The 26,534-nt window shown below is 39.8% G+C and overlaps 1 protein-coding gene across 3 annotated transcripts in view; it reads right to left on the bottom strand.

Moving 5' to 3' along the window:
- Positions 1–218: 218 nt before the first annotated feature.
- The window catches only part of EPS15L1 (epidermal growth factor receptor pathway substrate 15 like 1), a 48,812-nt gene continuing 22,496 nt past the window's right edge, over positions 219–26,534 (bottom strand). For all 3 annotated transcript variants that reach the window (XM_064734513.1, XM_064734514.1, XM_064734515.1), the window contains 3 exons: positions 25,645–25,777; positions 9,941–10,146; positions 219–5,487 (listed from right to left, as the gene is read on the bottom strand). In XM_064734513.1, the coding sequence (XP_064590583.1) occupies positions 5,341–5,487; positions 9,941–10,146; positions 25,645–25,777 (486 nt within the window). In that variant the 3' untranslated portion in view covers positions 219–5,340. The remainder of the gene's footprint in view (positions 5,488–9,940; positions 10,147–25,644; positions 25,778–26,534) is intronic.

The raw sequence follows: 26,534 nt of genomic DNA, 5'->3' as shown, positions 1-26,534 counted from the left end.
TGGATTTGAGACTGATCTGCTCAGCCTAAATCTGGCTGGGACAAGAAAGAAAGGGCAGGACAAGGAGGGAAAACAGTGCAGCCAACAGGAAAAACATTTCAGTGCAGAGAACGGAGCTGCTCCTCAAAGCAAGATTCACAAATTGAACAGAAAAACTTGTGAAACTGTAGACAAAAAAAAAAAAAAAAAGTAAAGAAAGAGTGCTGAAATCTCAGAGCTCCAAAAAGTAACTTTCATTTATTATATTAAACAATAACATTTCTCTTATTATATTAAACAATATAACACATGAGATGGGTTAAAATTAAAATACCTTACAATTTGTTATAACATTTGAAAGATAAATATAACCACAATAATGTACATATTTGGAGATATTAGTCAGATTTAGGTCAACACTGCAGTTTCCACTTTGTGTTCCCACCTTTTCAGATCAGGCTGAAGAATGATTTATTAAAAGGGACACCAGAAGAGCACTCTGCACTTGCAACAGCAGAAGGAACCACAGTCACTAGGAGCTTTCCTTTGAAATTTAAAGGGAGAGGCAGAAGTTGGAAAAATGAAAATTCCACTTTATAACAAATTAGCCTTTATTTATAAAACTTTCAAGTAAAAAGAGCAGTATATCAACTGATCAAACAGGCGTGTCAATGAATTATAGTTAACATATTTGCTCTAAAAATAAATCTTCTATGATTCCATCATACTCCAAGCAAATTCCTCTCTAAGAAAAGATGGTTGTTGTGAAGTCTACATAGATGCAATATAAAACCAAATACAGAACCAAAAACCTGGCTGTTCCACTAGTATAGGAAGATAATTGAATTAGATCATTAACAGCAGAGATCAATTCACATCAACAGAGTTCCAGCTCTAAACGAGGATTAAGCAGAAATGAAATTCCTGAGAGGGAGGAAAAAATACAGAAGAAAGGAGAAATCAAACTCTTACACAGGGGGAAAGCAACAATTCTACTTGGACCAAAACTCCTTGGGCCACGGTTCTACAGAACAAATATTCTTCTCAATGGAGAAACACTAAAGAAGAAATAGTAACCCCAAAAGGATTATAAGAAGAATTCAAGAAAAGTGTGTGCTATCCTTGAGCATAAGATGACAAAACGATTTCTACAATAGTGCCAACAGGTTTCACAGATGGGAATTAAAAATAAAAAGGCTTGCACAGACCCAGCTTGGAGCACAGTACATGGAACAAGATACAGGAAGGACTGATGACCCTCACAGGGCAGAGGTGCCATGAAGAAAAAGTTGCCCATATAAAAATATTTCTTACAGCAATTATTGTGGAAGTCTGACTTTTATGAGCATCTGTTTTTATGGCAGGGTGACTGGGAGGTTTGAAGGTAACTCAGGGAAAGCACTGAAGGCAAATGTGAACACAGAGTTCTGTGAGGGGCAATGTGCTAATTCAATATCTGTGCCCTGTGTGCCCTGTCAGCGTGGGCAGGTTCAATGTGAATAATTGTCTGTCTGTCTGTCTGTCCTGTTTAACTGCTGTGCAATCCAGGGATTTCCATGAGTCCATCCAGTAGCATATATTCCATATAAAACATGTGTGCCACCATAAAACCCTGCCAAACTCTGATCACTGAATGTACCACAGATTCCAATAATTCATCTAAGTAAAAGAAGAATCACCCCCACTCTTTCCTCTCTATGCAAGGGATATTTGTTCCTCCTGATATAAAAACTTAGGTGGAAATGGAGGAAACACAGAACTGGAATCCAGATGACAACAAATTATGTGCAACCAATCTAACTGGAATGAAGCAAGAAAAACATGTTTTCCACCTTTGCCTGTGACTGTTTGGGGTGTGGGTATGGGAACAGCTCCCCACAAAGGATTTTTTCAAAAGGAAAAGAAAGGAAAGAGGGAAGAGGGAAACTATGAGCAAGAATAGAAGAAAACTCCCTGCCTCCACCCAGAGAAGAAAGATGACATGCAAGATCAGCAGCTGAACCTACATTCCAAACAGATACTTTAAAAACTACAAAGAATGTGAAATTACATCCAGTGCAGATAATTACTACTTTCTGCCAAGGTTCTCTTACACCTGGCACAGCTAATGAACACAGTTTTTCATGTCAATGAAAGAAATCTTGATACAAATTGATTAGAAATAATTTCTCCTCTTTTCTTTAACCAGGACTTTGAAACTCTCAGAGCCATGAGCTAATCTGAATTTCTGTAAAGATTCAATTCTGCATCCATCTGTGGTTACAGAATTCATACATCCACACAAGCTTTAATATATAGAATATATATGCATATTCTACATATTCACTGTATATACATATTTTATGTACAGCACAAGGAACTATATACTGGACATAGCATGTGGACATGTATATACACACACTATGATTACATTATACAATATATATATATATATATATGTATATATACACATAGACACAAATAATATGGATCTCACTGTACACTGTATATGCACTGGGGGTTATTCACATTTTCCATATCTTACATTGTATGTATTTTCTCTGCCCAAATAGCAACAGGCCTGTTTGTGCTTTAATTTTCACTGGTCTGGAGGAAGAAGAGCAATGTCTTGCAATAAAGTTTTGCTTCAAAGAGCAAGTGCAGGTATTGTACAAACACTGAGTTACAGCACAGGGAAAGAATGTGGGGAATCTTCCTTTTTTTATATGGAAAACTGTATTAAATACAAAGTGAGAAATCACAGCTAGGTTTTCTTCTACTGCAGTGACAACATTTTGAGTCAAGAGTGTTTCAGTAAATGTAAGGTTCCTAAATCTAATACTGTGCATAGACAATATATTTATTGGGTTCTGTCCCTGTTCATTGGTTGATCTGCAGTTACTGTCCAAGCAAACATGAGGAAGAGTCAAAAAGGAAATACAAAAACGAGCCCTAACACTATACAGAATGCTGGATTAATTCACATTTCTGTCTCCCTGCTGGACATCTTGAAAACATCATTTCATTGGCCTAGAAGCTTTATAACGTCAGTGTTCCAGGGCTCTGACAAAGCAGCAGAAATTCTTGTTATGGAACAGAACTTCAAAAATGCATCAAGCTCTTTAGTCCTCCACCTGTCCCACTGGAGTGGCATCATCCCATCCAGAACTGGTATTAATTTCTAAATTTTATTGTAGCAGAAGAGACAGCACAAGGACTCGGGTCCAAGTGAACAGGAGGATCTTACACATGGGTACAGTCTGCAGAACTGCACTGAGAATCTTGCAGCCAATCTGGCTTTTGAAAATTGCTCTTTCACAGCAAAAGTTTTATCATGTTACCTAAAGACAAGTTAGGTCTCAGAGATTTCAAGTTCTATACACCAACAGAAGGGAGAATATTTTGTGTTTTAGTATGTTTGATCAAACATATATTAAGAGAAAAATTATTGCAATGGGAAGGGATATCAAATCAGGATCTTCAAAATTAGAAATAGCTTCTATTGCATCCCAAAGGGCTCATTAAAGGACAATATTAAAGACCATTATATGGTTGGTTTTGGTATTAGAAATAAATCTTTTTACATTATTTGTAGTACCATGAGCACAGGAGACACAGACAGGAACATCCCAAACAGGAACAGATGTGTGTGTCTGCACACCCACCTCCCCACCAGAGCCTGAGGCTGCAAATGCCACAAATGTCCTGGCTGCATTTCAGAGCTGAAAGCTAAAAAAGATCCAGTCTGACTCCTCTGTGTCAGGAAAGCATCCAGGATAAGGCAAATCCCACCTGAGCAGGGAAAGACCGATTTCATTCACTGAGCAGGCACTATCATTGCAGTACGAAAATAAAAGGAAGGAAGCAAGGACATAAAAAATAGAAATGCATTGAAGATGATGAAGGAATATCACATAAAAAAAAAAAAAAAAAAGAGAAAATGTTGTAAGACAAGGGCCACATCAGTAAGAATGTAAAGCTTTTGTATTCCCAGAGAACAAAGGGCAGGAAAGGAGACTGAGGACATTTAAAAATGCTGTGCTAGACCCCTACTCTACCAGACAGAAAATTCCAAGGCAAACACAACTGAAGTTTTAGAATTCCTGTAATCAGAAAAGGCATTTCTAGGAAGCAAATTAAATTCACAGACTTATTTTTTCTATGACACGTCAAACACATTCTGTGCTGTGTTTTCCAGGTGGAAGCATTCAGTGCATGTAAAACCTGCTCCTACCTGGTCTGAGTCCTGCAAACTGAATTTTAGAGCCAGCCCAGGCAGTGCTGCCAGAACTGATGCGTGAATGTGCATTTGGCAACTAAAATCTGATTCAACTTGGCTTCATTTCAGCTAAAGCTGCTTGATCTGTAAGCCCAAAGAGGTGGAATTGAAGAAGCAGAGGTAGAGACTGTCCCAGGAGTAAATGAGGGTACAACGAGGAGTAAATGAGGGTACAACGAGGAGTAAATGAGGGTACAACGAGGAGTAAATGAGGGTACAATGAGGAGTAAATGAGGGTACAGTGAGTGCTCCTCAAACATGGCAACTTTTCCACCCCTTCATTTCTTGATGTCACATCAAAGCAGCACCCAAATGTGTGTCGCCACCTTGCAATCCTGTTTGCTTACACCAAAGCAAATTTTTACTTCATCATTTAACTGCTAAATTATTTATCCCATTTACGGAATTAATTCCCACTTTTAGTTGTATATAATTATTAAAACTCGATGCAAACAAAGTTTAAATTAGAACTGCTAATTTCTAGAGTCCTCAAATTTGTACTGTTTTATAGAGTTCACTGTATCCATCATATATCAATTGTCAGATTCTTTTGCAAAAGCCACAACTTCTGGATAAAAATACCAATGAATTTATGCTTTGACATAGATGATGCAGAAGTACTGATTAGCCTACCATGAATTATTAAATAAATGTAACAAGTGAAAGCTAATTCTATAAATATTCTCTTTTTCTGACATTTTCTTTTAAATCCATACTGCAGCCTCAAAGACCCAGTGGAATTCAGGTTATATAAAATAAAAATTAAAAAAAAAAAAAAAAAAACAGATCCACAAGCTGCAGTTTACTCTATGCAACATTTGTGTTTCAGATAAAGAAACTTTCAGTACCTTAGGATTACACATGAAATTTCTTACAAGCAATAAATTTGATCTAGAACATATAATACAGCTTATACAGTGATTCCTGCAGGTTATGCACTTGGAGAAGCCACACAGAGCTGGCTCAGACACCACCAGCCCAGCCCTGCTTAGATCCGAAGGTGACTTAAATCATTCTCACAAATATAAACCAAGGGTTTAGTATTTTTTATAAAAGCTTTGTTCCAAGGTTTCTCTTGAAGAGGGTGGAGGCCAGGACCCTCTTTAAGAGTTTGGCATGTCAGCCTTACTGAGTGCAATGGCCAACTCAAGGTCTTCCTGCTCCTGTCTCCTCAGCCGAGCCAGTCTCTCCTGCTCTGCTTTTTCACTCTCTCTCTTCGCCCAGGCCAGCTGCTGCTCCTCATTTCCAAACTGCAAAACGAAAATGGAAAATGAATTAATAAAGTCACCAACCGGCTCGAAGAAATTATGCAAAAAAACCACAAAGAATCAGAGTTATTGGATATGCAGCTCGACTACACCAGGCTGTCTCAGGGCAGTTCTAGACTGACACAGAAATTCACTCGCTGGTGTCTTCAATTCATCCTTTATTTCCTTAATTTCTTCCTCCTTTGATTTATTTCCTTAATTCCTCTTTCTTTTCCTTCCTTAGTTTATTTCCTTAGTTACCCACCTGGAAATTAACCCACATGGGATGCAAGTCTGGGCTCAGCTGGGTATGAAAACTGCCCAAAAAAACCCTCCAGAAGCACAAAAAAAAGGAAGTTAATGGTTTGGAAGCACAGCAACTACAACCATTTTAAAGAATAAATAGCTGGTAAAGCTAATAGTTATTTATTCTTGTGCACAACAGAGAGTTTTATTGTGGTAGTTTCTGCTAAAAGGAAGGGTTTGAGGAGTGATTTTGGACACTGCTGACATGTGGGATTTTCATTTTCATCACCAAATCAAAAATTACCCAAAGTGCTTCTGCTGCTCTTCATAAAATACACAGAGTTTTGCCAATAAGAAATAATGTGAGAGAATCCAATTTACTCCAGCAGAGAACACGAAGAAAATATCACATTTTATAACATTCAGCTCCTAAACCTGTTTGGGCTCCCCCAAACACAAGTGCAACGCAGCAGAACTTGTCCAAACTGATATTCCAGTATTTACCACTGAAGGATGTAAAGTTTGCTTGTTTGAACTTTTTGAACAAAATCTGAATTATTTCATTGAAATCATAGCAATTTCTAACTCAAATATAATCTGTTCCCAGCTAATTTTAGCATTTGCTGAGGAGGAGGAGGATGGGAACAGCTGCATGCAAATGTTTGCATTAAAGCCCATTTCTAAAATCTGCTTTTTGGGTTTTGTTTTGGGGATTATTTTTTTTTTTCTGTGTGTGTGCAGGAAAACATATTATTTGAGGGGTTTTTGAGGAGAAAAATTCCAGCTGGCTGAATTCTGCAGAAATTCCCTGTGGCCCAGGACACAGTGACTCTGAGACACCTACCTAGGCCAACCTGAAATATTGAATTGAGCGCTAAAATTCAAGTTTCAGTGCTAAACCCTGCCCAGCTGCACAAACACTGCCAAGGTCCCACCCCAGCCTCCTCCTCCACTCCGCAGTGTATCTGTAATTTCTATTTTTTATATCTTTTGAAATAAATCCGCCTATTTGAATTTCTTTTAACCCAAACTCAACTCTCATTTGCTCATAATTTAATCATGCCTCTGGATGCCCATCATTCTTCATTCTTTTTCTCCCATTATGACTTTAGAGATGATTTGATGCAAAAAACCCCACTTTTCTTCATGCAATATCTCTGCTTTCATTGCTATAAAAATTCAGATGAGAATCTTTGCATTTGATGCTACTGAAATAGAACAGAAGTGTAACACCTTTTGAGGTTTTAATTTTAAAATTGAGAGATCTTTCTACACTCCTCATTTAAATAATGATTATTAAATTATATTATATATATATAATATTTATATATATAATATAAATTAAAAAGCTCATTAAGATTTAAAATAGATTATTTTTTTCAAGGTAAAGACAGATACAAATGGAAGCAGGAATTCTCTGCTTAGTCCAGGAATTGAGGCAGATCCAGCAGCTGGGATGGAAAATGAGTGGTTACTATTTTCAGAAATATAAGACATTTTGGTCAAACTATTTGGGATTTTTTTTTCATGTTTTTTCAAGTTTTACTGCTAAGGCTTCCATTCTAGGATAAGGCTTCCAAAGTTTATGAGAGTCCCAATTATAACTTGTTTATTGGACACAAGTTATATTTTTGCAGTTAAAAGGGCCGAGTGGAAAAAGAAAAAGGAAAAAATAGGCAAGTGATTCATTGGAAACAAATCTGGATGTGCCTTATTACAAGTGGTTGGCACAAGGTACAATTTTCAGGAGATAACTCTCACCATTGAGCAGTGAAATAAATACAGAACAGTTCATTAATGCTACAGATTGTCTGTAAAAAAGTAATTTACAGGTAATTTAACACAATAACAATTTTTTGCGTATGTCCAGGTTTCAGCAAGTCTATAAAAATGTGTCACATGTGTAATTACATTAAATCCTTCCTTTCCATTTCTTTTTCAGATGTACAGCCAGACCCAAGGCATAGATTAAATCAACTGTGGCAAGAATAATCAAATCACAAAAACTCCACTGATTTGTGTGTACTGGATTTCCAGCTTAGTGCTAAGTGTTCTGTTTCTTGGCAAAAAGAAAAAAAAAAGGTTTTTCTTGTTCTGTAAACTGCAGCTGGAACCCAGAAATACCTGAAATCTGAGCTACCAAAAGAGTGTTTTGTTCCAATGAATCATATTTAATGACAGCAACAAAGTTAAGGATGCAATGAAAATATACATAAACTGTGGGTGCATGGATTTGCCAGTGTGTCAAAAAAGCAGCAGATTTTTCCTACTAAAATATAATGAAGGTTCTCATGTTCTTTCTTGGAACAGTCAAGGATTTCAATTAAAAATCAGGTTGTTTGATTATTCAGTTCTACACGATTTTGTTCTCAGATCCCATGGATTCAAAGTAGGTGTCAAAAACCTTCTGTAAGAAAAACTGATTTTCGTTTCCATTATGAACAAAGTTTCCCAACCATGAGGCAAAGAGAAGCTCAATATTCTCAATCATTTCAAGGTGACTGGCACATTTCAAATACTGTCCAGAAGGATTAGGAATTGTCAAGTGTAGCAGCATAATTGTGTCATAGAAAAGGAAAAAAACCCATGAACTGAGGGGAAAAGGGATCAAATCTGTCTTTTCAGCCAAATTCAGTCAACATTTCTTTTTATTTTTCCTACAGGAGGAGAAATTAATTCAGAAAACTGATTTTAAATTGATTTCATTTGATGAAATGCCATTTAACAGGAATTATTAAGCGGCTGCTGCTCATTATCTCATTTTTCCTACTTCTTCCTTATCTTCTAAAGTTAATCTGAGCTGAGAACGTGATGGCACAGCAAATTTGACCCTGGAGCACCCACCAGGATTGGGATCAGAGATTTTGGTTAATCATTTGATACAATCACTCAGAGGAAACCACGTTTTAAGAAACAGAGTCTGGAAAGTAAGATGATAACTGGGTGAGAGTCATTCCATTCCATCATTTGTCTTTGATTGCAGGAAGAAATTAGATGTTGTTGAAGAAACTTCAGATAAAGCAGGTTTTGTGTCTTATTTTTATTAAGAATGTCACCAGTTTGTATACAATCAGAATTTAACTGTGCAAATCCAACTAGCTGTGGTCAAACATACAACAAATCTCGAACTTGGACGTTCCAAAAGTGATAAATTAAAGCCCTGAGGCCAACTAAAGTCTGCACAGATGACCTCAGCTAACAATATCAAATAGGAAAAGTGATACACATTTAATATTAAATAATAACTAGGAAAAAAAAAAGAAAAACCCAAAACATTAAAAAGAAACAACCTGAAAGATTCAGCTTAAATATCTCCCCTTGCTGAGCACTGCCCTGTGTCCAGCAGAGTTAAGGAACAAAGTTGGATTTTACTGCGTGGCAACGTGAGAAAACAAAAAACATGTGAAAGGAGGAAGAAGCCTGAGGCTGTGGATGGAACAGATTCCATCCACTCATGGAAGCAACAAGAACCACACTGCACTCACAGTTATTCCCAATTCCAGCACTAAAACCAAAGCCAGGCTGTGGGAACCCCAGCATTTTTAATGGAATGTTTAATGGGGACCTGGCTTTGTTTTCTGGAGTGCAGTGTGGACCCTTCTACCTTGGTTCTACAAAACCATTTCGTTTTCTCTCTCTTTTCTACAACATCAGTAACAGGAACAAAATTCAACAGCTAAATTTTCAATTTCTGTCTCAATTTCTTGTGTCTCTCTATTGACCACATTCCATCATATACAGCAAATGTCAGAATTTTCTCCACAAACAGTTACAAGTACTTATCAGAAACTTTCTCTTCAAGGATTTGCTTCTCAGGATATGGTGAAATTGCTAGAGAAATGTTCAATATCAATTGGCTTTGAGTCTTTACATCATTGGCTCCCAAAAATCCATTTACAAAATAGCCTCCATGCAACAAAAAACAATACACAGATTCTGCTACAAAGAATTGGAGAGTAAAGGCACACTGTACTAAAATAATTTAAAATGCAAGTAAACCCTTGAAAATTTAGTAGGAAAACTTCTTTTTTATTGAAATAACGCCTTTTTATTACAGAAATATTAATACAAAAACAATGAGGACAGCATGAAGGTACTGAGAGACAGAAGCCAGGGAACAGTAGGTTTGCAGGTAAGACAAAAAACCCAACAGAGATTGCTGCAAGCAGAGCAGAAAGTGGTTTGCTCAGAGACAAGGAACTTAACTTACAGAGCTGAAGTCTGCAAACCCCAAGGAAGAGTCTTTAGAAGTTTTACTTGAAGAGGAGGGAGCAAATGGATCTTTTCCACTAAATGGGTCCCCAAACCCCTTTTTACTTTGAAACAGGTCACTGCTGTCAGCCCCAAATGGCTGGAATGGATCATGGGGCTTGGGAAAATCTGCAGACCCAAGGTGGCTGACAGGAGTACTTTTACCTGGAAAGTTTAGGAAAACAAAAAACAAAAACAAAAGGAGAAAAAGAGAAGTTACTTACCATGGACAATGCAAAGCCCTGAAATAGGAAATTGTACTGATACACTTAAGCATCATCCATCCTTCCTGGGGTGGGTGAAAATTTAACCCAATTTAATGGTATTCATTTCTCAGTGCAAATCATCTAAAACAGTTGTTTTATTTAAGTGGATTTATCTATTTATACATACCAAAATATTAATACCATCAAGATTTTAAATGATGAAACCCATTATAAAGACATTTGGTCAGAAAAAAATTGACAAGTATGACTTTGATTTTCCAGGATTAGAGATATTTTAAGTTTAAGCTTGATATTATATAGAAGACAAAATTAAAAACTATGTATCTCTAAAGATAAGTAAGGTTAAATAGGATTAAAGAGTAACTTAGCTGTCACTTTACAGAATGCCTGCATTCTGCTTTTTTCCTGGAATTGGTTCATCCTTCTACCACCATGTACACAAAGAAAAGGAGGCAAATTCACCTCTTTCTGGGGTGTTTGCTCCACAACCCACCTTTTGTAGGTGACTGTTCTTATATTCCACCCCAACAACAAATGACATCACAGGAATTATTGTGTATGCTCATAAATATTATGTATATACTTAATTTGTTACAATACGTACAACTTTCTGCATAAAAACCTGAATTTCATACATTATTTGTAGCAATAGAGCTGCTTTGAAATATCCGATTATTTGAACTGTAATTCAATAGGAATCTTATAATTCATTCCCATTGTGAGATACATACTAGGAAAGCACAGAGAAATGGAATCAAACCCCAAATTTCAGAGTGTTCTTGGCACATCTAAGTCCTAGCCTGGGAGCTTTGGTAGGTACATGCTCATTAATTTCAGAATATATGCTCAGATGTGTGGAAACACTTTTATCAAAGGGAAATAAAGATCAGCAAACTTGCACTGAATAAATGACCTATCCAGTAAATCCCAGCTCAGTCTCTGCTGCCCCAGGGCCTGCCCAAAGCCAAAAGCCAAAATCCATCCTCCCTCTACTCCCCAAAGTCCACGTGTGGGCAGGGGGCTGAGGGAATTGGGAATCCAGGGAACTGAGGGAATCAGGTTTATGTGGAACTGAGGGAATTTGGTATCCCAGAACTGAGGGAATCAGGTTTACATGGAACTGAGGGAATCAGGTTTACATGGAGCTGAGGGAATTTGGCATCCCAGGAACTGAGGGAATCAGGTTTATACATGGGAAGAGCTGAGGAAACATTTTCAGGAATTACATGGTATGCTGAGGGAATTTGGCATCCCAGGAACTGAGGGAATCGGGTTTACATGGAGCTGAGGGAATCAGGCTTACATGGAACTGAGGGAATTGGGTATCCCAAGAACTGAGGGAATCAGGTTTACAAGGAGCTGAGGAAATTGGGTGTTCCAGAACTGAGGGAATCAGGTTTACATGGAACTGAGGGAATTGGGTATCCAGGGAGCTGAGGAAATCAGGTTTACATGGAACTGAGAGAATTTGGTATCCCAAGAACTGAGGGAATCAGGTTTACAAAAGGAAGACTGAGGTAAATATGGGTGTCCCAAGAACTGAGGGAATCAGGTTTAGTGGAATGAGGAATGGTATCCTGATGAGGGAATCAAGTTTACATTGGGGGGAACAGTTAAGAGGAATTGGTATCCCAGAACTGAGGGATCAGTTCAGGTGGTACGTAGGAACTGAGGGAATTGGTATCCAGAACTGAGGAATCAGTTTACATGAATGAGGAATCAGGTTTACTGAACTGAGGAATGGTACCAAACTGAGGGAACAGGTTTCAGAATGAAGATGGTTATGCTGACAATTTGGTACCCAGACTGAGGGAATCATTTACATGAACGAGGAATTTGTATCCCAGAACAGGAACGTGAGGGAATCAAAAGGTTTACGTGGAACTGAGGGAATTGGTATCAGGAACTGAGGGTACATAGGTTTACAAATGGAAGCATGAAGGAATTGGGTTCGATGGTATACCCAAATTATCCCAAGAAGTGAGGGAATCAGGTTTACGTGGAACTGAGGGAATTGGGTATCCAGGGAACTGAGGGAATCAGGTTTACGTGGAACTGAGGGAATCAGGTATCCCAGAACTGAGGGAATCAGGTTTACATGGAGCTGAGGGAATCAGGTATCCCAAGAACTGAGGGAACAGTTTACATGAGCTGAGGAATTTGTGTCCCATCCAGAGTAGGAAGGTTTACGTGGACGAGGGATGGACAGGACTGAGGGATCAGTATCCCGAACTGAGGAATCAGTTACAGAGCTGAGAATCAGGTTTACATGGAGCAGAGGGAATCACACAGACTCTCATCAGTGCAGTGCCAACGTCACACTCAGGTGCAATATTTGCACCACTGGCAGGCACCGAGCTGCATGCAAAGTGGGAAGCAAGCAAGTCCCCAGCTGAACAAGCAGACAGACAGAAACATGGAAAACAAGGCACATGCAGTTGGAGATAGAACTGGATTTGTTTAGTCCTGACAGTGTTTGAGGGGAACTTGATCGCAGTCCTGCAAGTCTTGCATCAGGAAAAAGGTGAATGGATTTAGACTGGACCAAAAGAGATTCACAACAGAAAATCCACAACATTTTAAAAACTTAAGGATACTCCAGACTGCCCAGGGAACTTAGAACATTCATAGAACATCCTGAGTTGGAAGAGACCAGACCTCACCACTGCCACAGCCATCCCATGCCAGGGGACGTGCAAGGGATGAGCAGCTCAGCATTTTGGATGTAATGCTCCACAGAAAAGAGCAACTTATTTAAACTTGTTTTAAATTGGAGTCATAGAATTCCAGAATGGTTTGGATTGGAAGGTACCTTAAAGTTCATCCAGTTTTAACCCCCTGCCATGGGCAGGGACACTTTCTACTAGATTGGGTTGCTCCAAGCTCCATCCAAACTGGCCTTGTAGAATTACACAGAGAATTAAAGTATCTGCATTTCCAACTTTTGGTCAAGGCAAAACAAGAGCCTTATAGGTTATTTCCCCACCCTCTATTGGCATTTACCAGCAAGGAAATTCCCCCTCATACCTCACCCTGTATTGCCCAAAACCAATTTGGATTGATGGAGGTAAAACTGACCCATTTTAAGCTGCTTTTTGTCTTAGGTTAAATCTTCTGCTAGCGAAACCACTTTGTGGAATTGGTGACTGTTAACACAAATGCTGCGTTTGCAACGTATTTGTTCAGCAAGACTGGTTTTTCTGGGTGGCCTGTTTAAGGCTTTTGCACAAACCCCTGGGTGGTTTTGAACCTGCACAGAGCATCAGGGTTTCTTGTGCTTCATCTTCACAAAAGATCACAAAGAATCACTTTGTTGTAGAGGAAATGTCACCATACAATGAGAGTTACTGCTAATGATATTGAAAGCTTTCATTTTACACACTGAGTGCCATTTTCTTCAGAGTTTTAGATGTTAAAGAATAGAATAGGGTGGTAATTTTTCTATTAAAAAAAAAAGTGAGAGGGAAACCCTTATGCAATCAGGCTTATTTTTGCAGAGCAATTTTAAGGGCAGCACCTACTCTGAATACATCAACCACAAGGGAATCCATGAGGACCATCAAGTCCAACTCCAAGCCCAAATCTCTCTTTTAGTGCCCTTTCTATGTTGTTCACAGCTCACATTATCCTGCCACACTCAGCAAATTTGGTTTTGAGGCCTGGCAGAACTTTGTTTGGTCCAGTTAGCTGTTCAAATTTACTCATTTATTAACCACAAATTAGTAAGAACAACATCAGCATTATCTTTCTGATGTCTTTGCTGACTTTGCCATCTTAACTACACAAAGATTTCTGCAGTCCCATGTTTAATGTGTCAAGAATGTGGGTATGGGCTTTCCACAACATAAAGCAAAAGTACCCAAACCAGAGTCTGAGTTACCACCTCTACTGATGGACATTGGTAAAACTGCAATACTGCAAAATATAGTCATAATTGAGACTGCATGAATCTTCCATTTGCTGGAAAATGTTGCATTTGTACATGACTCTGCTCATCGTTCTGAGGTATGGCAGGCAAACAGTTGTAACCCTTACTTGATTTTTCTGCTAATACTTTCAGGGGAAAAGAAGTTCAGAAAAAAGCAAAACAGGTCCTATTCTGAAACCACAGCAGTTTCAGCAGTTACCCAAGTGGTGCACCCAAACCACACCGAGGACTCACTTCAGCAAAAAGAGATGATGAACAAAATGGTTTACCACAGCAAGTGCTGTTACTTAGAGTGAACTCCACCCATACAAAGGGCTTATCTAATTTCATACCCCACAGCAAACTTGAGTTTGGAGGGCTGAGATCTATATTTCAAAGCAAATATAACCTCACTGGTAGGACGCAAACACAAAATTCGTCTTATTGAATTACAAGGTATTGACAACAAAGTGAAATATTTAGAACTGTCTCAATATTCTATGTTTCAATGCTGGGCCTTTCTGCTTAGAAGAGGATCTTGCTAAATGGTGAGAAGCAGCATTTTCCCTGGCTTTGAAGCCTGGATGGATCAAGCTCATGGGCAAACAGGAGAGAGTGGAAATGACACAACTTTAAACTTTCATGAACAAGGGCTCATTTCCAGGATATTTTCTAAACTGTAAAATAGCCTTTAAGGAGTCAGAGTTGTGTTGCAGAGCAAAGGAGTGATAAGGTAAATCCATACCTGTGATTACACCTGAGCACACAACCCCAGGACTTCCACCCCTCCTGTTTTTTCACATGGCAGAAGAAGCCTCAGGTGCCTCCCAGCACATTTTTCTCTTGGCAGTTTATCAAATTTACCTCTCATTCCCAACTTACTCAGCATGATTTCCACCATCCTGTTAAGGTTATCCAGCTCCTCCAGTGATGCAGGCTAAATTCTTCACAAACTGAACTCACAGAAAAAAATTATTACTAGTTTCAAACTTTGCCTGAAGGTTAATTACATTAAACTAAATTTTCCACAGAATACTTGGAGGTCTTTGTCTTCAACAGGGGCTACTGCAAACTCAACTACTTGATGATGTTCTTTGCAAAAAATCAAAACATGTTTTTTGTAACAGAAGGGAGAGGTTTTCCCTTGCAAAACCCCCTCAGAACTGTTTTTGCTTGATATTTGCAAAGTCTGCACCTTGAGTTCACCGAAAACTTCTGTTTAAGAGAGAAACATTCTGGCAACCTACAAACTTCTTGAAAGGTGAGAAATCGTTACAATGCTCAGCCCAACAATCTGCCCTGAAACAGCTTCTGGACCAGCTCTTTCAACCATCAGTACTGAAATATCTTTACTCTGAGAGGCCAGCATAAACAAGAGAATCAAAGCGTGAATGGAATTTTTAGCTTGTGGCCAGGCAGGTGCTCCACCCATGACTCATTTATCATTTATCCTACACAACAAGGGATGCCTGTGCTCTCTAATGTAACTGTCAGGTCTTCTAGAAGTCATGAAAAACAAAAAAACTTTTCCTGTCAGTCACAACTTCGAGGCTGATTTTGTCACTCTTGGCTACAAGTGAGGGGAAAAAAATAAAGGTAAACAGGCACCAGGGTACTTGTGAATAACTCACAGGTGTGTGGCATCATGCACAAATAAACATCCCAGCACTCCTGTCATCTCATGAGTAAAGAACAGAACTCTATACACTGCTCTAGATCAAATGACTGATACCCACAACTTCAATAAATCCACATAATTTAGAGTTAAATCTAAATTTAAACATGGGAAATATATTACAGTATTTTTTTTCTGATTAACACAATCCTTTCTCTTGTTCCTAACTCCTGATCACATCCATTATACCTAAGATGGCTTCTTTCTTTTAAAATTTATCTGACTAAATACACAGAGCAAATATTTACACGGGAACATTCAGACTTTGGCCTGTATTTATAAGGAAGACACTGAACCAATTGTAAAGTCTGAATTTTTATCTAGTTGGGACACTGAAGACACATCTTAGGCAAACAAACTACTAAAACACATTTATATGTCCAACTCAAAAAGTAATAAAGATCTAAGCCTTCTTTACCTCACTGGAAGTGTCAACACAAGGTCAATGTGCACTGCCAGTGCTCTTGGGCTGCCTTAAAGATGAGAAATAAGTCTAAAATTGCAAAAAACAGCCAAACCATAAAATGCCTTTAATTTAGAGAAGTGACACATACAAAAAAGAACTATATTTATCGTTGGCATGAAGGAGGAGGAAGCATCAAACACAAAGGAAGGGAGCAGCAGAAGCTGCACAAACACTGAGCTGGGTCAGCAGCTGCTCACACACAGAAGGAGCAAGAGGCCTCTGAAATGGTCCCAGGGGTACAAAAGACACCCCAAAAAAATCTAAAACTTTCATTTGGACAATCCTGGTCCAGGGAAATCTGGAACACATCTAGATATGTGTGATTATCTGGGTATCTAATCACTGAAGCTTTGAGGTCAAAGTGCCACCAGAAAAGTTCTTTTAGATCCCTCCACAACTGCGTGCACTGGAGTGGCCAAATCCATCTGCAATTTCCCTTGCAAGCTGCCTGCACCACAGGAACAGAACAAATGATTTTCCTTGCTCTTCTAGCTTCTCTGAGGCTGCCAACCTTCTGCAACCACACTTCAAAGGGCAGGCAAAGGATGGCCACCCCAAATTAGGGAGTTTGTGTTTCTGTAGGTGATGGATTACAACATTCAGCACAGCTCTAAGTTTGCAGATTGGTTCAATAAACACAATATTAACATCCTGAAGACCTGTTAAGATCTTAAACCCCTGACCCCTTTTCATTTTTTTAAGCTACCTACATGTTCAGATATCATTTATCAGCAAGCTGGCGAGATGAAAAGCCAGGAGTTTATCAGCCAGATTTTGCTTGAATCAGCCTTTTCTGTCTTCTTTTGTAGGACAGCAAAATGCATCTAGCAGTCTTGTAATCAGTGATTTAGTGAAATACTGAACCCTAACACCTTGATTGATTAAATTTATGATCAGCAACATCATTACTATTATTTTGTAATAATTTCCAGTCACTCAAACACTCTGCAAACCTTTGTGTTTGCACCAAGGTTTGGAGCTCCACAGAACCAGGTGTCCCTGAGGGATCAGTCATGCTTCCTAACCCAAGGCAAGCTACTGTCCCCTATATTTTTTCAGTATTTTAACATTTCAAAACCATAGGAAGGAATAAAAACACTGTGAGAACAAAACTGAAGCCCTTAACTCAAAAAGGTTAATACAGAGGTGTTAACCACTAACCTCTGAAAAGCCAATATTCAGTTACCATCATAGACCAGAGCTACAAAAAAAAAAAATGGATCACTAAACAAAGCTGAAGCTTTTTGACAAACTCCCCATGTGCAGTGTGGAATAGTAATTTACCAATGGAATTTATTTTAACACCCATATTTCAAACAGCAGCTAAGGAACTCCACCTATTTATTTCTTATATAGGATGAATTCAATATGTTATTCTTTTAAATTTACTCAGAGTGGCTGTGGACTCCTCATCCCTGGAATTGGAACAGCCTGGTCTAGTGGAAGGAGTTCCTGCCCAAGGCAGGGGGGTTAGAGCAGGATTAATGTCCCTTTAATGATCTGAGATTCTATACATTCCAAGTTACACTGTATTTTTCTGCTATTTACATATTGATGCCCCAAAGAAAAACTCAATTTTTAAAGTTCATTAGCATTTTAAAAGTTCGCTATTAATATAATATTCAGTACCTGTATTATTCACTAATAAACGATAACAATATAAATGATAACATTTACACAAGCTAAAATTTATTTTAATCATAAAAATTCTTAAAATAACTGTGTTTGTTAAATAATCATTGCAAGAAAGCAGCACACTGCAATTGAAAAGTATATTTTCTTCCTGTGTTTTTAGGACTTTTATTCTTTTATAGTTAAAAAGGTGAAAACCATTATAAGCAAGGAGTAAGAATTTAAGGTTGAAGGTTTCACACTGCTCTGTGGTGAAGGTTCTTCCACTAATATCACAGGACCCCAGAATGGTTTGAATGGGAAGGATCTTAAAGGTAAGAATGCTGCCAGCACAGTGATGGAAACACTGAGGGTGCCAGTTTGGAGGTTTCTGGGTGACTTTTGCATGAGAAGCCATTCTGAACCTACCCTAGGGTTCTCCATGCATCCTGAAATTTGGGCGCCTCATCCATCACTCCTGGAATCAGGATGAAGGCAGAATCACATTCACCTGAACTTCTTGATGGCAAAAAATGTTGTCTGTGAGCTTCTCCAGCAACCCTGTGCACCTGGACCATGATGAGTTGAGCAGGGCCAGTGCCACTTGTTTGGAGGATGCCAACCAGCATTGGTGACACCGACTACATCCTGGCATTCCATGCAGGAATACAGAGTGGTGGGTATGGAACATCAGTCACTGAATGCACCAGCAGCCCTAAAGGCACTAAATGATCTCTCTGGCACTTACTTGGGTGTGTGTTACCTCTCCCTACAGGGATACTCAGTGCTAAAACCCAAGACAATGCAAGGTGTCATTGGGATCTGATTGTATCCTACAACTTGGTGTGCCTTGTCCCCTCTGAAGCCAGGTCACACACACTCCTGCTGTGGTGTTAACCTGATGGGGAAGGAACTCTCATGTCTGAAAGGGCACACAAAAGGCAGATTCAGCAGCACACAGCTCAATGTGTCCTCTCCTCACACCCTTAATGCACAGCATCACTAAGGCAGGGCACGACCTGCTCTAACAGGAGGGGTATTACAGTGGCCTTAGACGGTCACTGTGGTGAGAGAAGGACGAGAATCTTGTTTCTTGATCAGAAGGCTTGATTTATTCATATAAGATATATAATACATTATAACTATACTAAAAAGAATAAGAAGAGAAGTTGCAGAGAGCTGCTCAGCTAAGAATAGAATAGAAAGAAAAGAATAACAAAGTTCTGTGTCCAGGGAATCTCCCCTGAGCTGCTCCTGTGATTGGCCTTTAATGGTACACATGGAAGATGAGCCAATCACAGGGACACCTGCTACATTTCACAGCAGCTGATAACAATTGTTTACATTCTTCTTCTGGGGCTCTGCTTCCCAGAAGATGGACAAATGTGAAAGAAAGGATTTCTATGAAAAAATGGCTGCGACAGAGGGGTCAAGCATTGCTCATCCTCCCTGGACAGAGCAGCTTCCTTCAGCAACTCCAGGGCCTGACAAGGAGCCCAGAGCATAGAGAGTAAAGTGTCAGATGCTTGTCAGTAGTGGTTAATCTCGCTGGTTAACAGCGCTTCTATAACCGCAAATGTGGAATGGATGGGGCTGCGCTGAAAGGAAGTGGTAAGGGTGGGGCATAAGCACTAAGTCCCACGATCAAAGCATTTACTTATAACCCAATCACTGACACCCACACAGCAACTTCCTGTGCTTTAAAAAAAAAAAAAAAAAATTAAAAAGAAAAAAAAAAATCTGTTTCTCTCTTTCTGTAATCAACAACTTTTACCTAGAAACTAGTTAGCGGCGAACTCTTGACTGATTTCAATCTGCAGCTCACAGCAGAAAACATAATTTTTAATCTGTGAGAACCTACCAGAGCCATTTTAACTGACAGGTTTCAGTCTACCAGTTCTTTCATATTTTTTTATCCTTAATTACACCAAAGTCCCACAAAGCTTGAGAAGCTGCATAAGAAATATAAAGCAACCAGAATTTCCATAGTGGTGAACACCACAGGCAGTGCTCTGCCAGCAAATAAAATGTCCTTATGAATCTATAAAACTCAGCAATGTTTTAAGGGAGCTTGAGAAAATAATGTGCAGTGGAATGTAGATCCTTCACCTTCATTTAAGAATGCTGAGATACTTTACTATTATTTGCTTTCTGTTTATCACAGCTCGTTACACAAAGCACTGGCATTTCTTCAGTGCTTTTTCAGCATTACTCAACATAGAACAACAATAAATTTCCAAAACGTTCCACTCTTCTCCAAAGAAACCTGCAAGTTCTCCAGGAGCACCTGGTGAACATCAAATTACTCCAGCCAAGTCCTAGGGGAGCCCAAGGAAACCCAATGTCCATTAGGACCTTCATGGAGATTAATACCTTACTGAAGAACATGCACACGTTTCTCTTGGGAATTTTCATTTGAAGAGTCTTGAGAACTTTTTCTTGGCTGATCTTCCTCAACCTAAAGAGAATCTTAAACCATGTATGGGACAGAGATAGTGATGTTCCAAATCTTTTCATGAAACATTAAGTTGGAGCTTTAACACTAATATCTAGGTTTGCTCCTTCTGGAACATCTTCCCCTTGCTAGTCTCAACTGGGATTCACTGAATTATTAACCTTCCTCCAATTCTCTTTAAAGATTCTCCAAACAGTTATACTGAATAAATACTCAGTGAGAGTATTTTACCATAAAACCAAATATGAGATTTCTCTTGGACCAAGCAAGGATCAGATAAGGACTCTGAAACATCTAAAAGATCTTGACAGGCAGGTCAACAATAGAGCAAGAAAAAAAGAAAATTATTTATGATGAACAAAGCTAGCATAAAGCTGAGATTCTACCCAAGATATAAATCTAATTAAATAATCTTGTGATTGTCATCTCCTCTCCTAATCTCATTATTCAAGAAGGGGAAGATATGGATCTCAGGGTGCCTAATCCATGCCACACGAGGGTTTTCCCTCTCACAGAGAGCTGTGAACTGAACTATCTGCTAATACACTCAGATCACAGCTGCTCCTCAATGTTCCAGCTGTGGCAAAAACCAAAATATCAACTAAAACCAAAGAAACCAACCCATTTTCACTTGACAAGCAGAACAGGTCAGGCTGTGTAGGACCAGACCTGAGGACCCACTGCAATCCTGTCACTGACACCCCCTGCAGCAGCAGAGAAGTTTCTCCACACGCTGTGTGAGGGCTGTGTCCAGAACCTGGATATGAGAGCAGCTCCCCTGAACCACAAACTCCTTTTAGAGGTTTCCAGGTACATCTGAAGGCCTTTTGCTCTATCACTACATGGTAGACACAGGTTGTGTCCAAAAGGCTCCGTTTCAGGACCTGTGCTTGACAACTTCCTCATGAAGGACCTGGATGTGGGACTGGAAGGCAGACTTCAGTAAGTTTGGTGCTGACACGTAGTAGTTGGGAGGAGCTGTTGACTCCCTTAAAGGCAGAGATGTGCTGCAGAGAGATCTTGACAAAGGAAAGGGCAGGGCAATCCTCAATTTAACATGTCAAGTGCCAGATCCTGCCCCTGTGCCAGGGCAGCCCTGGATGCAGGGACAGACTGGGGAATGACAGGCTGTGCACCAGGGAGTCAGTCCCTGGTTGGTGGCAAGTTGGATCTGAGTCACCCGTGTGCCCCAGCAGCCCAAAGTGTCACCAAGGAGGGCACCAGGCCTGGCATCACCAGCCTGACAAGGGATGGGATTCTCCTGCTCTGCACTGTGGTGGCCACACCTCCAGTGCTGGGGGCACCTTGGGCACCACAAGCTCAGAAGGACCCAAAGCTGTTGGAGAGTGCCCAAAGGAGGGACACGGAGCTGGGGAAGGGGCTGAGGAGAAAAGAAATTCAGCAGCAAATCCCAAAGCCAAACAGGAGCCAGATGCCCTGGAAATCAGCAGACATGCAGAGAACCAGACCAAGGTGCCCAAGTTGGACTCTCCTAAGGCAGGAGCATCCCTTGGGATGTGCACAGCAACTGTTCCAGGCATCACAGCAGCTCTGGCTCATCTCAGAGCACTGCAGAAAGGGCCTGGGGGTCCTGGTCAGTGCAAGTTGGATCTGAGTCCCTGCTGGGTCCTGGCAGCCCCAAGGGCCACCCTGTGCTGGGGGCACCAGGCCCAGGGAGGGATTGTCCCACTCTGCTCTGCCCTGGGGCAGCCTCAGCTCCAGTGCTGGGGGCACTTTGGGCACCACGGGATCAGAAGGACCCAGAGCTGTTGGAGAGTGCCCAGAGGAGGGACACGGAGCTGGGGAAGGGCTGAGGAGCAGCTGAGGGCACTTGGCTGGTTCAGCTGCAGCCCAGGAGACTGAGGGGAGGCTCCTCGGGGGCTGCAGCTCCTCCCCAGGGCAGGCACAGGGGCAGGGGCTGAGCTCTGCCCTGGCACAGGGACAGGAGCCCAGCAAGGGCTGCAGCTGTGCCAGGCCTTGGCATGGAGCTCAGGGCAAGGTGCTGGGCACTGCCCAGGCTGCCCAGGGCAGGGATCACGGCCTAAAGGCTGGCAGAGCTCAACAAGTGCTTGCACAATGCTTGCAGCCTTTCAGAGGGTGAGATTGTTGGGGTATCCTGTGCAGGGCCAGCACTTTGGATCCTTTTGGGTCCCTTCCAACTCAGGACATGCCATGGTTTTAAGTGTTTTCCTGATCCTGTGCTCAGCTGCAAGGGTTTGCTCTTTGTTTTGATGAAGGAATGAGACTTGATGTCAAACTCCTCATTCATCTGGATTAAAAAAAAAAGAGAGACCCATGGGCAAAGTGAGAACTGTGGCACACTTTGGTCCAGGACATCCCAATGGGATATCACACAATGTTTGCATGTCACATGCAAAAGCTTCACATAAAGAAAAGCACCTAATCAGGGCTAATCAGGAACAATCTCTGGTGGATCCTGTTTAGTTTCCACTATCAAAAGCCTGGGAAATCAGCTTCCAACGCTCTGCAAAAGTATTTATATTTTCTACTTGAGTGCAGAGGTTTGAGGACAAGTAAAGTTTCCTTTCAGAGCTTTTTGCACCTGCCTACCAAAATGCAACCAAACCACAAAAGTGTTTTTCAATATTAACCCCCCCGCCAACAGAAAGAACAGTTTTACTAAAAAGAGTACAAGCATGGAACAGAAAGGCAAATTACAGGTTTGTCTGATAATAATTAGTGTTTATTCATCCTTCAGCAAGATCTTTATCACTTACTTGTTTTTAATTAAAGAGACCAATAAGAAAGGTAAGAAACAACGGAAGCTTTGTGCCTGTTGTTTGTTTGCTGAGGCACCCTAACACACATTTGATGCCCGTATCTCTTGCTACAATCACACTATATTACCATATAATTTCTCATGCTTTAAGTAACCACTGAAGATTGCCTTAGTTGTGGAAGGAAGGGAGGAGTAGAACTGCATAAACACACGAGGCTCATTTGCTTTAAAAAAAAACCCTGTTGTTTCCTCCCTTAGCCTATTTTATCATAACAACATTTTTGGTAGAGCGTGGAATCTCACAAATACTGTATCTCCCTAGAAGGGGGGAAGAGGCACACTTAAACCAATTTTAACCAACTGATTAAAGGCTGAGTGCACATGTCTAAATAAAAAATATTAATACAGCTGAATATTCCCCAAATTTCTCAGTATGTACAAAAGAGGGAATGAGGACACAGAAACCCCAAAATCCTCATGTAGGTGAGTCAGTACTCACCTTTCCTGCTACTATTTCACTGCATTTGCTAAGAGTAAATCATTTTTCTAACAAGAAATAGAAAGAAACCACATCTAAGAGATTACATGGGTATATCTAGTATTTATTGGAATCATCCAACTTTATATAGGCCCTGTTAACTCTAAAATATATTGTGTAGATATTTTTTTTTAAAAGATGGCCATTTGCATTCTTTCCTTGAAAACATCATTCACAATGTGAAATAAGATTCCCTTCAGCATTTCTAGTTCTCCTTTTATTCATGTCTGTCCTTGTGATGGATATTTGTCAACATGATATATTACGTGGGGGTTTTTTTAAATTACTGAAAGCTCATTAGTAGAGTAGTAGAAAATAGTAGAAAATACAGAAAGCAAGCATAGAACAAACTGCTTCAAAGGCTTTTTCACAATCCTAGAGCATTTCCTGACAACTTTACATGCATACTCACCTATAAAATCCTCTCATTTGTTGCTTTCAGGGTTTTTGGGTGCACCATAATCTCTTAAGCAATAAAATCACAGCAACAGGAACAAACTAATACTGCTGCAATGGTCTGCTTGTAAGTCTATTGTGTGAAATGGAATCCTTCACATCTCGGATCAATTTATGGGATAGGTAATGACATTAAGGTAAGAAGCAAGCACTTTTCACATTATCCAAGGAGTTTGTTCTAGAATAACTGGTTTGCATAACCAGCCAGATCAACAAAAGCTGTCACAAACTGGCTGCCTGCTCTGCTCCAAAATGCACCAGCAGAAAGGCAGAGAACCCACACACTGCAGGAGACATTAAAGATGGATCTGTTCTTTTTGTTCTATGCTTCCTAATACTGTCTGTGGATATATAAATACAAGATGATCAATGTGTTTAGTGAAAAATTCTGTGATTATCTATAAGCAGCATCTAGCTTCTGGGTTTGTTTTTTTTTTTTTGAGTCAACTGAAAGTTCCCTCTTGATATCAACTGAACTCAACCATTGTTGTTAAAAGGAGACTTGAAACTACATGGCTTCAGTTCTTTAAACAGTTTCAGTGGTAGCTGAATGTCTTGAAAACAACTGCAGGGAGAACAGAAATTGAAGCTCCACTGAGAGAGATCTTATTTTTAATTCATGAGATTTCTATATCTCCCAGATTTCCATAAACAATGGACTCGAAGCAGGAACAAAGCCATTGTGGTGGTTTGACCAGGAAGAAGTGGGAATTCTGGGATGCTGTGGTCAAACCAATGGATGTTCGGAGTTTGATACTGACACCTGGTGTAGCCAGTGGGGTTTCCCTATTTTCCTGTAGTTTAGGTAATAAAGTGTTCTTTATGTTTAAGCTAAAGCCTGTTTTGCTTATTCCTGGTCACATCTCACAGCAGACACCAGGGTGAGGGCATTTTCATGGGGGCACTGGCTCTGTGCCAGGCTCAAACCATGACAGCCATATATATTCAGAAAGTGTTTTCTGTTTAATTCACACAGTAATGTGCAAATGCAAGAATGATGCTGCCTGGACAGGCAGATCAGGACAGGTCTGTGTACCCTGATCTTGTGGCAGAAGCCTCAGGAAGAACATCAAACCCAGATAAAGATGCAGCCATAGCCATACTGCCTTGCTGCTCAGCTACAATGCAGCTGGAGCCAGCATTTTGGTTTTTGGGACACCCTGCTGTCTCTGTTTCTTCTGAGAATTATCTAGAGGTTTTTTTAAGACTATTTAAACTTTTTGCATTCACTATATTCTCTGGCAAACATAGAAATAAATCCTGAATTTATATTACTATATAAAAACAAACCTTTTTATTTTAAAGATGCCATTTACTATTCTTATATGTTTCCTACTTAGAAAATACAGGGGTTTTTCCCCTGTTTTTTTCCTGCACATGTGATTTTATAGCTCTGTAATAGCACTCCCATCACCTGTTTTCCACTTTGAAGAGTTTCAGTCAGGTTTACTGATCATTTTGTCAATTTACCAAAAACTTCACATCTTCCTCCATGGAAATATAAGACAGACAGTAGACTGTCAAGTTATTGTATCCAGCAATACACTGCAAATTGAAAGAAGCTTTTAAAAGAAGAAAACCTCCTTACCACTGGGTGGCTTGGGTCGTGGAGGGATATTTTTCTTGGGTGGTAATGCTGGTGTGTCTGATTTGCTTTTGAAAGGGTCATCTGGGAATCCTGCCCCTCCAAAAGAGGAGGCAAAGGGGTCTGAAGGTACTGACTACACGAGAAAAAAAGAAAAGAAAAGGGATGTAAGCACACTGGAGAACACCTGTGGTTTCATGAAGCTACAGTTTAAGTCAAGTAAAAGCATTAACTTCAAATCTTGAGGGCAGATGTACAGAATTTTAAGTGGTGTAGGAGGCTAAGATTCCATAAATATTCAGAGACTTTATGCTTTTAATCATTTAAGTACTTCTAGAACTTTTAGCCCTAGCAAAAAAAGTTGATGAGGAAATAAAAGGAAGTAAAACTTGACTTTTTACTATTTGGCAATGAACAGTAATACCACAGCCTGATCTTCACTCTGATAAACAGAACCATGACAGAACCTGGAAAAACAGTGCAGAAGGGAAAACTTTATTCCAAACTTTTATGATCTTACACATAGGTATTTGACTTTTTAATCAAAACTTTAGGGAATATCCAAACGCATGTGTTTAAATCTTCCAGCTTTTCTAAAGGACTCTCCTAGTGATTAAGAAGCACAAAAGGATTGTGCCATGCAGGGAAATTTATCATTGTGAAATGAAGAAAGAGTTTTGGGAAAAAAGTAAAAATTGCAGTTAAACCTTTGCTACAATTTCTACCTCAACCAGCCATGGCTACTGGTGAAGGCTGCTGCCATCTAGTGGAGAGCTTATAGAATATATATATATAGAATATATATAAATATATTCAACTCCCCAAAATAGTAAAAATTAGAAGAGGAAAAACAACCACCAAGAAATGTAATTAGTCAAAGTGAAATGAGAACC

This window comes from Zonotrichia leucophrys, chromosome 28, assembly GCF_028769735.1.
Source record: "Zonotrichia leucophrys gambelii isolate GWCS_2022_RI chromosome 28, RI_Zleu_2.0, whole genome shotgun sequence".
NCBI classification, from domain to species: Eukaryota; Metazoa; Chordata; class Aves; order Passeriformes; family Passerellidae; genus Zonotrichia; species Zonotrichia leucophrys.
Note: the sequence above shows the minus strand (reverse complement) of the source record. Positions and strands in the feature narration are given on the sequence as shown.